General features: G+C 54.6%; 1 protein-coding gene across 4 annotated transcripts in view; it reads right to left on the bottom strand.

The window, feature by feature from the left end:
- Positions 1 to 6252: 6252 nt before the first annotated feature.
- The window catches only part of AP3B2 (adaptor related protein complex 3 subunit beta 2), a 34480-nt gene continuing 24692 nt past the window's right edge, over positions 6253 to 16040 (bottom strand). For all 4 annotated transcript variants that reach the window (XM_045058745.1, XM_023254867.2, XM_019831815.3 and 1 more), the window contains exons 15-26: positions 14170 to 14356; positions 12813 to 12931; positions 12321 to 12429; positions 11916 to 12033; positions 11337 to 11520; positions 11100 to 11160; positions 10642 to 10748; positions 10225 to 10453; positions 9712 to 9796; positions 9411 to 9508; positions 6820 to 6958; positions 6253 to 6715 (exon numbers count right to left, since the gene is read on the bottom strand). In XM_045058745.1, the coding sequence (XP_044914680.1) occupies positions 6565 to 6715; positions 6820 to 6958; positions 9411 to 9508; positions 9712 to 9796; positions 10225 to 10453; positions 10642 to 10748; positions 11100 to 11160; positions 11337 to 11520; positions 11916 to 12033; positions 12321 to 12429; positions 12813 to 12931; positions 14170 to 14356 (1587 nt within the window). In that variant the 3' untranslated portion in view covers positions 6253 to 6564. The remainder of the gene's footprint in view (positions 6716 to 6819; positions 6959 to 9410; positions 9509 to 9711; positions 9797 to 10224; positions 10454 to 10641; positions 10749 to 11099; positions 11161 to 11336; positions 11521 to 11915; positions 12034 to 12320; positions 12430 to 12812; positions 12932 to 14169; positions 14357 to 16040) is intronic.

Below are 16040 nucleotides of genomic sequence, written 5' to 3'. Positions count from 1 at the left end.
ACCTCCTTACATAGTGAAGGAAGGGGTGGCTGAGTCAAAATACAGTCATGGCCTCAGGTGTGGCCATGCCCCTGTGCTCCCTGCCCACACTTGGCCATGCCTACAGGTAGAACAGGAAGAACAGTACCTCTGACTGGAAGGTGTCCACGATCCACAGGGTAGGATGTGGAAAGCAGCAGAGGTGGAGATATTAAATGACTCCGTTAAGTCTCCACAGCTGGTCACTGGCAGAAGTAGCAGGAACAAATAGGCAGCATTATCCATTCTCAGAGTCAACAAACAGGCTTTTGAGCCTAGCTATGCCTGGCACCGTCTCTGTAGTCAAGCCCAAGATTTACAATACAGGTTTTAAGTGTAACGGTAATTGGCCGGACTAAGTTTTAAACGCGTATGCTAGGAGGACAGGAGGGACCCTCCAGTCCTTTATATGCTCAGGTGCTCAGTGCTTCCACAGCAGAGAGCTGAAAGAACAAAAGACAGTGCTGGAAGAACAATTTTTCCGGTTGCAAAAGATCAGGAGGGGGATTTACTGAGGAACTCAAGACCATGAGGTAACAACGTAAGCACAAGGCCTCTGCTAGACTTTTCCCATGCTCCGCGCAGAAGTAAGCATGTTCTTTGTTGTCGCTGTCGTTTATGTCTTTTAAAGTGGGATTTAAAAATGTGGATCAGCCCCTCCTTTCATCATACACAAATGTAAATTTAAAGTGGGTTAAAGATATAAACGTGAAAGGCTTTACTGGAAATTTTCTAGAAGAAAATATTAGAATATTTTATTACCTCAGAGTATGGGTGAATTTTGTAAATAAGAAACAAAAACCACAGGACATAAAGGGAGGTTGATAAATTTGGCCACATTGGAATTTAAAACTTTGATTTAACAAAAGTTTTTTTTTTTTAATTTAAAAAAACAAGTCATAGACTTGAAGGAGATATCAGCAATGTGAGATCTATAAAGGACTAGTTTCCAGAATACATAAGAACTTCTACAATCAATGGGGGAAAAAAGACAACCCTATAGAAAAAAGGACAAAAGATGGGAAGAGGCAATGGACAGAAACTGGAAACCCAAATGGCCAACAAACACATCACTAGATGTGTACCCTCAGCAATAACCAGGGAAATGCAAATGAAACCACAGTAGATACCATTCACACCTCTCACACAGACCAAGTGACAAAGTTTCACTATCCCAGTGGCAGGATCACCACCAGTGAGGATATAAACTGGCTCCCGACTTTGATTTTTGTTTTTCTTTTCTACATGTTTTGAATTGAGGGATAACACGGATTGTATGGAATGCACAAATCTTAAGTGTACAGCTCATTAATTTTTTACCTACATATATACAGGTAACTATCACCCACATCAAGGCCTGGAATCTTTACAGAACCCTATACGGTTCCGTCATGCTCTTCCCACTTTATACCTCACTCCTCGGGGTAACTATTATTCTTACTGACTTCCTGACATTCATCCTGCCTGTTGTAGAACTTCATATAAGATTTGGCCTCTTCCCCTCAATGTGATATCTGTGCGATTGATTCACCCATGTGGTCGCATGTGGCAATAGTTCAGTCCTCTGTATTGTTTAGTAGTATTCCTTGGTACGGCTATACTGAATTTGTTTCTCCATTCTCCTGTTGATTGGTATTTGAGTTGTTTCTAGTTTGGGGACTCATGAACAGAAGTGCTGTGACCATTCTTGACGTCAAGTGTAGCTCCTCTGATGATTTGTGAAGCTGCAGGTGTGTAAGCTCTATGACCCAGCGATTCTACTCCTAGGGAAACATAGAGAAATGTTTGCATGTGTTAAAGGAGACAGGAGTAAAAATGCCAATAGCTGAATCATGTACAATTGCAAAAATAAAATAACCACCTTAAATGCCCACCAGCAGGAGAATGGACCAATAAGTTGTGGTATAGTCATACAATGGAATATCATATATAAGGAAAAGTAAATGAAATAAAACCAGTTACAGAAACAGAAATGACTCAGAAATAATATTGAGTGAACAAAGCAGGAGGAAGGATACATACATACTTTACGATGCCATTTATGTAAAAATTTAGGGGCGCCTGTGTGGCTCAGTTGATTAAGCATCCAACTCTTGATCTCGGCTCAGGTCATGATCTCATGGTTCGTGAGTTCAAGCCCCACACCAGGCTCCGTGCTGATGGTGCGGAACCTGCTTGGGATTCTGTCTCCTTCTCTCTGCCCCTCCCCTGCTTGTTCTCTCTCTCTCTCTCTCTCTTTCTCTCCCCCCCTCTCAAAATAAATAAAAAAACATAAAAAATAAAACACGTAGTACACTGTTATCACAAAGTACCATATCACATGTTGTTTAGGGACACATCCATATGTAGTAAAAGTACAAAACAAAAATGCATGGCATTGGTAAATGGAAAATTCCAAATCGGTGAGGAGGGAAGAGTCTGTGAAATGAGTATGAGAAGTATTGCCTGGATTGATAAATGTTTCAGTCCTTAAGGCCAGGAATCAGTACACTAGTGGTTGTTACTTTAGTCTTTAAACAGCACAGTTTTTGGGGGGGCGCCTGGGTGACTCAGTCAGTTGGGCATCTGACTTTGGCTCAGGTCATGATCTCGTGGTTCACGAGTCTGAGCCCCGCATCGGGCTCTGTGCTGACACCTCAGAGCCTGGAGCCTGCTTCGGAGTCTGTGTCTCTCCCTCTCTTTCTGCCCATCCCTGTTCGTGCTCTTTCTCTCTCTGAAAAATAAACATGAAAAAAATAAATATCACACTTTTTCAAAGCAGTGAGGGACAGAGATTATTAAAGGCAGAGGTGTGCTGGCAGACGTCTGACAATTGGCTGTGGGGAGGGCCATCGATCTGCAGTATTCACCTATTTCTGTGGCGTAAATACTCCCACCACAGCTGATTTCAAACTACCAGCGTGACACTACCCAGCTCACAGAATTCCTGGAGGCGTGACAGTCGGTGCTCTGAGCCAGCGCCAGCCTGCTCCAGCACAGCACTGACGCTGAATGTCAGAGCAAAGTGCTTGGAAGGCCAGAGACCGGAGCCCTGGCCGCCTCTAAGGACTTTTCCAACGCCCTAGGAGATGGGTCGGGGTTGGATTGTCTTCATGTGTGGCTGTAAAGTGAACCCCAAACAACAGCTTGAAACAACAAGAGTGTATGGCCTCGGACAATTTCTGCGGGTCAGGAATCCGAGGATGACTTAGCTGGGTGGTTCTGGCTCGGGATCCCCCCGCCCCAGGGATGCAGCTGGGCTGTCCGCCAGAGCCGCAGTCATCGGAAGCTGTGCCTGGAGCTGCAGGTCTGCCTCGTGGCTCGCTCCAGCGGCCCCTGGCAAAGCCTCAGTCCCTGGTCACGTGGATCTCTCCACAGGGCTGCTGGCTTTAGCTCAAGACATGGCTCCCGGCCCTCTCCAGAGCAAATGACCAGATGGGGAAAGAGAGAAAGATGCGGGGATGGAGGCGTGCTGACTTGTGTAACCTCATCTCAGAAAGGACGTACCGTCACTGCGGCAGTATCCCGGCTGGCGTGCACGCGCACGGAGCCTGATGGAAGGTGGGAGGCGATGGCCCGAGGGCGAGGATGCCAGGAAGCAGGGATCCCTGGGGGCCGTCCTGGAGGTCAGCGGCCACACTGATCACACTGAGGGCTGGTTGTCCTGAGCCACTTGTAAATGGGTCAGAGATGCCCGGGGTCTCAGCACCAGGAGAACCCAAGAGGCCCTGGGCTTGGTTTCCAGCTAAGGAAACCAAGTTTAGGGGTTTATTTGCGAGAACGCAGCTGCTCTTGTCAGGATCCCGGGGCCTCAGTCTGGCCTTGTCCTGGGGAGAAGGACCACGCCTCAGCCTCGCCCACCCTCCCCTCCTCCGTGCCTTCCCTCTGCAGGTGCAGGTGCTGGGGTTCTGGCACATAAAGGCCTAGATCAAGGTCACCTTGCCCAAGCCCTGACGAGTTCCTTCTTTCCCAGAGCTGCTCCCTCACGTTCTCCCTCAGTTAAAGCAAGAAGACAATCCGGCTTATTTCCACATACACGGGGTGGTCGGTGCCTCTGCCACGGGGGGTGGTCGGTGCCCTCGTAGCCCCAGAGAGCAGCACGGGCCAGCACGTCGGCACTGCCTGACACAAGTCCACGCCGGCCTTCTGGGATCCCACTGACAACTGGAGTCTGGTGTCAGACCGTCTCGAAGCTCTGTGACCTCCGAGCAAAACAAAACACTGCCGCAAACCGGAAGGCAGCCTGAGGTGGGCGTGCCGTCACACTCAGTCTCTTGTTTACACGGGTTATTCATCAAATTGCACACTTGTGATCTGTACAATTTTCTACATGAATATTATGTTTACATTTACATTTCTCAAATAGTATTTTTTAAAACAGTCCCTTAAAAATACAGACAGGGACGTATGTGTCTTGCGTCTTCCCAGATCGCAGACAGAAGACAAGCATTCTTTCTTTCCAGGTACCAGGGAGAAGCTGGGAAGGTGTGTGGTTGCTAAAAGTTCCAGCATTCGGGATTCTCGCTCAGGGTTGGAGCTCCCCTTTCTCAGAGGCTGTGGGAGTCCGGGCTGTGAGCTCCTGGAGAGGGGTCAAGGGGTACACTTCCGGCTCCTAACAGAGTCCTTCTGGGACCTTTGTTGTAAAGCACAGAATCGTTGGTAATTCTCTGATGGTCCTGTTCAAATTCCCTGGGAAACTGCTCTCACCTTCTTATGCTGTGGGCAGTGCTGATTCAGTGACAGAAGTGAGAACAAGACCATTCGAGTGGCCCTTGACTGGCAGATCAGTCCCATCTCCAAACCTGCAGTGACAAAAAACAGTGATCCCAGGGAGACTGTGGGGCTCCAAGGCTCCTCACGAAGCAGTGGCTGCAGCTGCTCTCTGGTGCCATGGAGCCCGGCAAGTCCCCAGAGACAGAGGCGGGGGTGTCCCCTGGGTGTCCCCTATGGGAGGATGGAACACCTGCCGCACCTGTCTTTACCCTGCAGAGACTCGCTCGGGGATGGGGCAACAGGGCTGTGAGAAGATACCGCCAAGGGACGAGTCTGAAGCACAGAGGATCAGAAGCTGAGGCATCACGTCTCAAACTATCATTGAGTGTGTTCCTTGTAACCCAGGCAGTCACAGTGCTGGGGGGGGGGGGGCGGGGAGGAGAGTGTTCCAAAGTCAGAACTGAGTTTGGGTAACACTTTCCTAGCCCCTTTGGGGATGGTTAGGTCACAGTGCAAATTGTCATGGTAAAGGCTCTGAGAAGGCCTGTGGGAAGTAACCTTGTTTCATTTAAACCCATTATTCTGAAACTTATTGATCACAGACTCTTGTTGTTGTTGTTGGAATACATACTACTGTGTTGTTTTTTACACCTTTTGGGACCCCTGCTCACTCGGCCTCTTTCCTCACCAGGAAAGGCATCGAGGTGGGCCATGACCCTGACGACCACCTCCAGAAGGCTTGTCCCAGGGGCAGGGGCTCCCTCCACATCTTCACCGCACACGTGTATCCACAGAGCGACGGCATCTGCCACCGGGACCTTGTTAGAAATGCAGAATCTGGGGGCACCTGGGTGGCTCCGTCGGTTAAGCTTCCAACTTCAGCTCAGGTCATGAGCTCATGGTTTGAGTTCGAGCCCTCCATCCGGCTGTCGGCTGTCAGCGCAGAGCCTGCTTCAGATCCTGGCTCCCTCTCTCTCTCTCTCTGCACTCCCCCCACCCACCCGTGTGCACTCTCTATGCAGGCTCTCAGGCCCCACCACAGACACTGATCAGAATCCGCATGTTAACGAAATCTGCAAGTGATCTGATGCTGGGCTGTTTGAGAAGCACTTTCCATCTCTTTCCCGTTCTTCCCCTTCCGGGAGGGCTGGTCGGGTCATCTCCCCAGCAAGGTGGGGGCTCCACAGTTGACATATTCTGAACTTCGCACCTATGTTTGCGGAGTCCCCCACATTATGAGTCTCTCCCAAAGAGAGGCCCAGGAGGGAAATCCAGGGGGACCAATAATCACCGGAAAGGCCTTGCTTTTGCAGGACCAAGGAGTTCTTCCGGCTTGGCCTTCCCATCCCTGCTTGGATGTCTCTTCCGCACACATGCCTGGGGACTAAGGGATCATCACCTTGGGGTACAACCAGAGTCACCTATGAGAGTCAGTCACAGCCGTCCCTAGAAAGTAATGATCTTTCACAAGGGTCACATGGTCACACTTAGCAGCTGTCTCCCCTGGATCCCCTCAGAAGGAAGGAAAGCTGAGCCAGCACGTAGGGAGAAGACACTTTATTGGGATGTTGCTGCAGAAATAGCTACAGAAAGCCAGGAAGACTGGAGGGAGCGGCTCCCCCCACACAGGCCGCTAGGGGACCCACAGGGCGGGGGAGGGGCTGCGGGGGAGCCTGGTAGTGACTAGAGGGCAAGAGTCCCCCCCCCCACCGATGCTCTCTGGCATGAGGAAACTGCTATGAGAGAGAGAGAGAGAGAGAGAGAGAGAGAGAGAGCAAAGACAGGTGGGGCTAACAGCCCAGATGTCACGAGGGAGAGAGAAGCAGGGGTCAAAGAGGTCACAGCCCTCGGGAATCACTGGGTCAGAGCCTGCACCACGTCCTTCACCAGCATGGTGCCGATCACCATCTTCTCGCTGTTGACGGTCAGCTGGGCGGCTCCAGTGGGCCGGGCGTCCAGGGTCAGCAGGACCAGGCTCCCACTGGTCAGCGTCCTCCCCGCAAATCTGCGGTGAGGGTAGAGGAAGGGTCTCGGCCTTTGGGCATGCGACCCTCCTGCAAAGCAGGCCTCCCTAAAGCCCGCCTCTCCCCTCTGCTGGGGGCTGAGTACCTGTACTCATCAGAGGCCCCACAAGGGACACGACCCAGGTTGGCAACGGCAGTCACTCTCTGCACCACGATGTGGTCATTCCGACAGGTGTCTGGCAGTGTGAGCTTCTCTGTGATCTCGCTCATGCCTGTCAGCTTTCCTGAGGACAGAGGTCATGATGAGGGCGGAGGCCACACGGTCCAGAGGCTGGCTCCTGAGTCTGACCACGGGGTATCCTCACCAAGTTCTCCTCAGGCTGGGAGGTCTCATGCTAAGAGCAGGTGTGAACCTCTCTCTGTCTTGAGCAGGGGCTACTTTCCTCCTGGACCGCACCCTCCTTTGGGAAGCCAGCCTCCCCAGCCCACCCCACCCAGGGCTCTATCCGTGTTGTTGACCAAAGACTGACTTGGCACTTCCCCGGCGTCAGACATCCGGGCGACCATCCCCTTGGGAGGGAGGCACCAGTGGACGTGGTGGCCAGTCAGCTTGGAGAGGAGCTCAAGGAGGCAACGGCTCCGTACCTGGCCAGGGCTCCCAAAGCCCCCAGCATCCGCAACCTCTCCTCTACAGGGCTGACCTCTCCTCTCCACTCACACACTCTAGGCCAGCCGTGCGACACCCTGTCTGCCCTCCTGCCACCTCCTCTTCACCCCCTCTGTCCCCTCCCTGCTGCTTCCCCTCTCCTCCTTTTGAGAACGGACATCCCTCTCCTGCTGCCCCTGCCTCTCCTAATTCCAGACTAGTGGCATTTCCTTGCCCCATCCCTTCACTCTCCCCATGTCCAAGTCTCCAAGTCCCTAAAAAGTCCCCTCTGGAAGCAAGACTCCCGCCTCATGCCACTGCCGTGCATCCCTCCCTTGCGTGGCCAAAGTCCTCCCAAGAGGGCTCCATTTCCTCAAGCCCTGGTCTCCTCCAACCCGCTGCAGATGGCCTCTGTCTCCCTGGGCGATGGCCTGCTCTCTGATGTGGGCGGCCTCCTGTCTGCTGGAGCTGAAGGTCTTGGGTCATCCTGGCCTGTAGACCACCCCAGGGCACCCTTGTGCCTTCTCATCTCTCCTGGTTCCCCTTCCACCTCTTGCTCTGTTCCTTCTCTCATCCCTCCCCTCCTTCTTCTCCGGAAGCATGCGGGTTTCCCACAAGGAAGTTCCTTGGCCTTCCTATCTTCCCACCCATCTCTCTGCCAGGGGGATCTGACTCATACTCACAGCTTTGGCTGTCACCTCCATCACCTCTGTACTCATGACTCTGGCCTAGAGGTGTTTCTGGGGCACAGACCCACATCTTCAGTGGCTTATTAAACACCTCCTCCTGAATTTCCCAAATGCACCTCACAGTCCTCTTATCTGAAACCAACCATGATCTTCCCTCCTCCCCTGCCTAACCCATTCCTCCTTCTTCCAGATCGGGGCTCGGCACATTACAGACCACAGGCCAGATCCAGCCTGCCAGCTGTACGGCCCACAGTGGTTTTTATATTTTTAAAACACTGGGGGGAAAAATCAAAAGATTAATATTTCGTGACATATGAAAATTATGTGAAATTCAAATTTAAGTGTCCATAAATAGAATTTTATTGGAACACAGCCACGCTCGTTCATTTACACGTTATCTGGGGCTGTTTTGCATTAATAGCAGCAGAGCCGAGTAATTGTAGCAGAGACCACGTGGCCCACAAAGCCTAAAACGTTTGCTTTCCGGCCCATTACAGAGAAAAGTTTGCCGAGTCCTGGTCTAGGGGAAGGGCACCGAGTTCTCCCTGCCATCCCCACATGCCTCCCTCTTCTTCTCAGGGCAGCTGCCCACGGCCGCCCCCTTCCCCCTACCCACCCAGCCCCGCATTCCCTCTGCTGTGGCTCTCATCTGGTTCCCACCTTCTCTCACCAGATCTACTGCAATAGCCTTATAGTCACAGAATTTAGGCCAAGGTCACACACCAAGTGAGTGGTGGGGTCAGAATTTCAAGCCAGGACTCACAAAGCCCCGTGTTTCTCCTGCTTAGGCTGTCCCGCCTCTGTTCCCCACTGCAGGCTCCCCCCAGTCCAGTCCTTGCTGTGGGTATTGCCAGATCCCCCTTGCTGAGGCAGAGGCCTGAAGCTGGCCCCTTCCTCAGACAGACACCTTTGGCGACCTCTGCACTGTTAGGAAGATGAAGTCTAATGAAGTCCTAATCTCTCTCACAGCAGAGGTGGACCTGATAACTTTGGTGACCCCTTCCAGCTCTGAAATTCTGGGACTGAAATGCTTTAGCACAGCATTCAAGACTTCCAGATGCTGGACCAAACATCTCATTTTCAGCTTTGTTCTCATTACCTCTGTGTACTACAGACTCCTAAGCTCCAAACCAAATTGTCTTTCTCCTCAGTTCCTGCAAACTTTTACCAACACGTACTCATGATATTTTCCCAAGCTGGAATGCGGGCCTAGAATTTTCTGCCTGGCTGAGTCCTGCTCTCTCCAAAGCTTCACTGAAGTGTCCTACCCTCTGTGAAGCCTTTGCCAGAGGCCCACGCTCTGACGATGCCGAGGCCCTTCCAGCAGGACTGCACCACGAGCTTCCGGGGCCCCAGTGGGTGGTGCCGAGCCCTTCCCTCTCCACCCTGGGGAGCACTCACCCTGTTCCTTCTTGAACTCATTCTCGCTCATGAACACGGGAGCCATCAGCTCCCCAACGGGTGGCTGAATGGAGACGTAGAACTGCCGGGTTTGGGTACTGGGAAGGGTGGGAGGAAATGGAGGGAGAGGAAATGAAGTGAGGCACCTTTTCCCCTCACCTCCCACTTTGGAGGCAACAAAGAGTGAGAGAAGATCTGAGAGCTTGGGATGACTTCTGAACCCAGCAGGTCACGATGTATCCCTGACATTCTGCCCCCTCCCCTCTCCAGCCCACCCTCCCACCCTGAGTTGGATACACACCACAGCTGGAAGTTGGCTGCCTGGGTTGAGTCACAGAAATTAATGCCCATTACAGCAGTGACAGATTCTCCAGGTGCCAGTGACTCTGCAGTGGTATGAGGCAGGGAAAGGGGGACAGGGAAAGATACTGTCACCTGATGGGTCTGGAACCCAGACCCATTCTCTCCTCCACTGCCAGAGCTGACCACCCCTCTATGCCCTCCTGGCTTTCTAGGTCCCTGGAGTATTTCCTGGTTTTCTTCTGAATTCTAAACACCCTTTTCCCACCCACCCTTACCCCATGTAAGTCAGTCCTGAAACAAGCAAGGCCCATACTGTCTGCCTCAAGCACCTTCTGCCCTGATACAACCGTGCTGGTTTCCTAGTTTGTACTATCTACAAGGGCACGATCATGTTAGATGCCCTCTTTGTGCCCTCATGGCCTGGCCTGGCACAGAGGGGGCATCAGCAGCCACAGAAAGACTGACACTGCCCAGGAGCCCCCTCCTCCAACATGTCCAAGGCCCTCCGTACCGATTTCAGGGAACTCCTGGATGCTGATGCCGGCGGGCAGTTTGGGGGTGCCCACGTGCAGGCCCTTGATGGGGGTATCAGAGCTGTTGGAGAAGTGGATGTGCACAGATACCATGTGGGGGTCCCCAGAGAAAGGCTGGCGACTGAAGGTGTAGTCCACGGCCAGCCCCTCACCGGCTACACGGTGCAGCAGCTCCTGCCTCCCAACACCTACCACTGGACTCAGCAGCTGGAGGGGTGGAGGAGGGCCAGTATGGAAATGAACAAGGAGAGAGCCTGTCCCTGCCTTGTCCTCACCTGGGGTCACCCAGCAATGGGGACTCAAAGCTATCCCCTACATCACACCCCTCCTCCACACACACAAATCCACACTGTAAGATGCACCCCAGACATGTGTCCCTCCCCCATCCCACTCACTGAGGGCACCAGCGGGGAGTCTGTGAGCGTCAGGCCCTCCAGGTCAGTAGCCAGACTGGTGGACACGATCGTGGGGGGAGACACAGGCTGGACACTGGGAGGGGTGACTGTGGGAGCAGATGAGGAAGGCTACGATGAGGGAGGCAACGTGGAATCAGCTTGGATTGAGCAGGGAACCCAAAGCTCAGGGAAGGAGACGGTTCAGCACCATGGACAGCGAAGCACGTGGCATCCTGGGGGCTCTTAGGGGAACACCAGGTCCTGCATCCCAACCCCCCACACCTGGGGAGGCTGTCCCTCTGTCCTCTTGGCCCCAAAAGTGTGTTCCGTCTGCTCTCCTTACCCCGGAGCCCTGGGGAACCTAATCCAGAGCTCCTAGGGACCTTCCTAAGCCACCTTCCCAAGGTCTTCCCCCCCCCCCCCCCCCCCCCCCCCCGGTGACTTCTACCCAAACTCACAATCCTCTAGGTCAAGCAGGGAGATCTCCTTGGCTACCGGGGCGCTTTTGCCACTGGGAGGCTGAAAGACAAAAATGGGATACAGGTGCAGGAGGAGAGCACCTGGCCTGTTCTGGGTTGGGTAGATGATGCCATGGTCTATTCTAGATGGTGGGGAGGCGACTGGCCTGCCTCAGGATGTGGGAAAGCCCCTGAGCCCCCATGAGCCCACCCCCCTCTCTGCCCCAAGGCTCTCACTGTTTTTTTCCTCCAAGAGGCAGGTTCCACCTGCTCTTCCTCCGTCTCTGATGTTCTCTCAGATTCTGATGAGCCACTGCTGGAATCACTGTCCTCCTCTGAGGATGAACCTTCTCCCTGTCCCTCGGGCACCTTCTTCTTTTTCTTCATCTTCCTCTTCTCACCTTCCTCCTCACTCTGTTCACTGGAGGAGAGGGGGTGAATGGGGCTCAGGCCCGGCCCGGACACACCTGCCCTTGCCTCACAGAAGAGCAAGAAAAGACCAGGAAAGTGGGGGGAGGGGAGGGAGCCTGAGCCAGTAGAGCCCAGCTGGGCTCCTATGTCTGGGCTCCAGTAAGAACTCTAAACAGGCCTGGGTCCCTGGTCCCCCAATGCTTCTCCCTGCTGTTCCCATGAGGGGGCAGGCTCAGCACAGAGACCCCCTGTAGCCAGCCACAGCAGCCATCATGGGAATGCACTGGGGGTCTGAAGGCCCCACCAGATCAGGGGCTCTTGGAGTGGCTAAGGCTGAGCATTCCCCCTCCTTTTCCAGAGGAGACCCTTGAACCCCACCAGCCACCTGGCTGGCTCCCCTCTTACCTCTCACTGCTCCTCCCCTTCTCTTCCTCCTGGTCTTCACTATCAGACTCACTGCTGGACTCCCCAGAGCCGCTCTCACTGCTGCTCTTGCTGTCCGAGGCACTCTCGGACTCAGGGTCTGTGGAGGAACTGTCTCAGACCCCCTCCCTGGGTGCAGACCTCCTTGGGTCCAGAGCAGGTGCCCTGGGGTCCCAGCTTGACTCAGCACTGAAGCTGCAGCCCCCTGAGCTGCCCCTGGCCCCAGATACCAACCGGACCAACCAGGACACAGGTGGATGTGTATGGCACGTGCAATCCCTCCGGACCACCGACTCACACACAGATGCCCACAAACTGGTGCATGCCCCCGTGGGCACATGAGGCCATGTGAAGCACACAGAGTCCCCAGCTCTGGTCTCTCCTCACCGCTGTCTGCAGACTCTGTGGGGCCTGACTCCCCCTCTGAGTCAGAATAGAAGGGTTTCTCCTTCTCCTTCCTCTTCTCTCGATTGGAGCACTTGGTCCATTCTGGTACCTGGAAGTGGGGGTGGGGTGAGAGGAGCATTGAATCATGGCTGGGGAGGAGGAAGGAAAGCACAGGGCCTCTTTGCCTCTCACCCTGCCTCTTCTTGGGCCCTGCTTGGCCCTGTCTCCAAGAGGGAATGATGAGGTGGAGGGGAGGGGCAGCACAGGGTACGAGAGAGAGCACTGCACACAGAGCAGAGGGCACACGGCACACGGGCAGGGGGACCTCCGTGTATTCGCCCAACAGGCCCACGTGGGTCTCGATAAGGGACAGATCTTCTTCCTGCATGGGGGGAGGGTGTCAGGAGGGCTGGGCCAGCACGGCCAGGGCTCTCTGCTATCTGTGCCCAACCCCCCCCACACACACACAATTGAACCCTTCACCCCGCTGACCTCCACGTTCCGCACAGATGGGTCTGGAGCCTCCTCTGGCCAGTCTGGGAGCTCCTGGTAGCCTGTGGCCTTGGCATTGAGCAGGTGGGACAGTGAGCCCAGCTGGAAGTGGTCCCGGTCTGGGGGTAGGGTTAGAGGTCAGGCCAGGAGTAGGTGTTAGGAAATGTCCTGGGAGTTGTCTCCCAGGTGGGGTGGTGATTCTGGCTGGGATCCCTTATCGAGGTAGACAAAAGGGGTGGGTGTGTCCTGTACGGGTTCCTCCACCTTCAGGAAGATAGGCCAGAGGGTCAGGTTGTCTGGCCTGGCTCAAGCAGGAGCTGAGGTATGGGGCAGGTGGGACTGCGAGGGAGGGTAGGGGGATGGTGTGGGGAGAGGCTGCAGGCCCATCTATTTGGTTCTGCCTAACGGGGAAGCAGACATGTGAGTGAGGCTTCTCTTCCAAGGCAGCGGGGGCTGTGTGCCTCAGCACGGCCAGGCTTGGGAAGGAGGCCTAGATGGTATGAGGATAGCACCTGTGAAGAAGAGGCTGGCCAGGCCGGGGCGAGGAGGGGAAGGCAGCCTGGTCAGGCCCCGTGGGGAGAGGTGAGCAGTCTGAACGGGAGTGGGAAGAAGTCAAGGCCAGAGGTCCAGGCTGTGTATTGGAGACTTGTGAGCGGGGATGGGTTGGGAAGGAGAAAGGGACTTCCTCCTTCCTGGCAGACGTTCAAATCCGCCCCATCCCTCAGAATTTCCCTGTTCCTGAGGTCCAGGAAAGAGAAAAAAAATGAACAAAAAGACACCCAGGAGAACCGAGCTTTGTAAGGGAGCCAGGTCCCCTTCAGGATTCCGAGGTCCAGGGAGCCAGCTGGCGGACTGTCCCCTCCCAGCCTCTCTCAGGGCCCCTATCACAGGACACGAGCCCAAGGACAGAGGCAAAGCTGAAGGCCCAGCCTTTGGGCAGAGCTCCAGTGGCAGCCCAGAGCACCGGCAACTTTCTCAGGACTCTTAACAAATCTATACCTCTCCTCTGAATGCTGTTTGACTTCCCACCTTCTGGGGTCCTTGGTATTTAAATCTGGATACATAGTGCTGGTTCAGGGAGGGAGGTGGACGGGGGCACCAGACAAGAGAGGAGCAGGAGCCATGCTGGCTGGGAGGGCAGGGACTCAGGTGAGATGATGCTGGTGGTGGTTGTGGGTGGGGGCGGGGGTGGGGTGAGGGGCAGAGAGACTGGCATTTCTCCCGAAGTCCTGGTGTCTGGCTAAGACTGGGACCTCAGGGGGAAGATCTGGGTATGGGGTCCTGGCCAGTTCCCCTCCTTCCACCCCGCCTCCCCCACCCCCCGCCCCTGGAGGTTACCCTTGACTTCAGCTCCCACCTTTGAAGGATGACTCCAACACTGGGGCTGGTTTGGGTGCCAGGAAGAGCTTCTTGGCATGGCGGCTGAGGGCCCCACCCTGCTCCGAGGGGACGATCAGCTGCCGGGTGAAGCGCGCTCGGTCACGAATGTCATAGTTCTGGTCGTACTTGGCCAGACTCAGCACATACTGGGTCAGCAGCTTGGTCTGGGGGACGAGAGGTGGGTCAGCAGCGGTCAGAGACGGCGGGGACACAGGGGGCCCTGCAGCAGATTCTGTAAGCCCCCACCTCAAGCGGTGTCTCTCTCCCAGCTGACGGGCGGCTGCCTCCACCCTCTTCCTCTCCCACCTGCCCTCCCTTCACCCTGCCTTTCCTCTCCCCTCCCTGGCCCTGACTCCCGACCCCAGCTTTGACAGCTGCCGGGGGCCTGGTGAGAGAGGTCGCCCCTTTGCAATCTCCTCCCTCTTGGCCGTGAGCTTCATTCTTCCTGAGTCCGTGGTCCCCACTGTCCCAGGCCCAGCTCCTACCCCCATTCCAGGGAGGGCCAGCCTCTTTAGGATGCTAGGGTGAAAGGAGGTCTAGAACATTCTGCCAGAAATCTCACAGTTTTCAGCCTCCACCACACAGAGGAAAACTAGACAACAGAAGGAGTTGGCGAGGGGCACATGGGGATCCCATTGGTAGGGGCTGTCCTCATGCCCATTGATCCACGTGGTACATTCTGAGCAGCCCAGAGTCTCAGAGGCCATGACCTCCCCTGAAAGGTTCTAGAGCGCAAACTGCCTATGGGTCCACTGTCTGCAATCAAGGCGGCCACATCCTAGAACCCCAAATCTTGATTTCTGCCTTGATCCTGGCCTGCTCTAACCTGCCTTTATGACATGACAGGTAGCAGCTGTCATTCTAGCTCTGTGTGCTATGTAAGGAGCTTCACACGATCCCGTGTAATGTCCACAACTCTCCCGAGAGGTATGTGCAATTGCTCCCACTTACAGAGAAGCAGAGTCAGAAGTGACTTCTCTCAGATTAAGGAGCCAGTCAGTGCTGCTTCTAGACCTGGGCCCGCCTGAGCCGGCAATCCACCTGCTTCCCGACACTGCCTACCTGCTGACATAGGGGGCTGCCCCATCCGGGTCTCCACCAAGCACATGCATCTCATGTCCGCGCAGCCAGAGTGCCTGGGGTAGCAGGACCCAAAGGAGGAGTCTGGAACCAACCTTGGTCTTCCTGAGGTTTATGGACATCCAGCCACGGACATGGCTGATTCAGGTAACCCAGGGGGAGCGTCAGAAAGACGTCCAGGAGGGGTTTAGCCCCCAGTTGCTGACCCAGAATCAGAGCTGCTGTTGTGGCAAAACTAGAGAGCCACTGTGACTCTCAGGTGCCTACAACATGGCCCGCAGGGATCTCAGCGGCCTCGCCTTCAGCTCAGTCCCGTCCAACAATAGGAGCACCTGCGACACTGTTCCCATCACAGGAAAGTAGTCTCAACTCCATACTCTCCCACGTAGGACACCTCGCAATGGACTTCATCACAGACCTTCCCCTCCCTGGGCCAGACATCGTTTGACTAGTCATGGCGGGCAGATGTCCTTATCAACATGGTCTGATATCAAGATGCTGCTGATTCCCCTCTACAGACTTCCCAGCCGGCTGATCAGACATTCTCCCTCCCCCAAGTCCTTGGCTAGTTCTGGAAAGAAGTGTTAAAGATCTGCCTCCATCTGTGCACAGACTTAAATGCATATCAGCAGTCAACATAGGAAGGGGCTGGTTCACCCACAACACTGCAGCATTTGCTTATAACAGTTCATTACGCTTCTCCATCCCAAGAACCCATTCACCAGAAATGATGGCATCCAGTCTGCACCACCCAGACCCTCACCTCGT

The sequence above is a fragment of the Felis catus genome, chromosome B3 (genome assembly GCF_018350175.1).
Source record: "Felis catus isolate Fca126 chromosome B3, F.catus_Fca126_mat1.0, whole genome shotgun sequence".
Taxonomy (NCBI): domain Eukaryota; kingdom Metazoa; phylum Chordata; class Mammalia; order Carnivora; family Felidae; genus Felis; species Felis catus.
The sequence above is the reverse complement of the archived record's forward strand: the minus strand, read 5'-3'. Positions and strand labels throughout refer to the sequence as shown.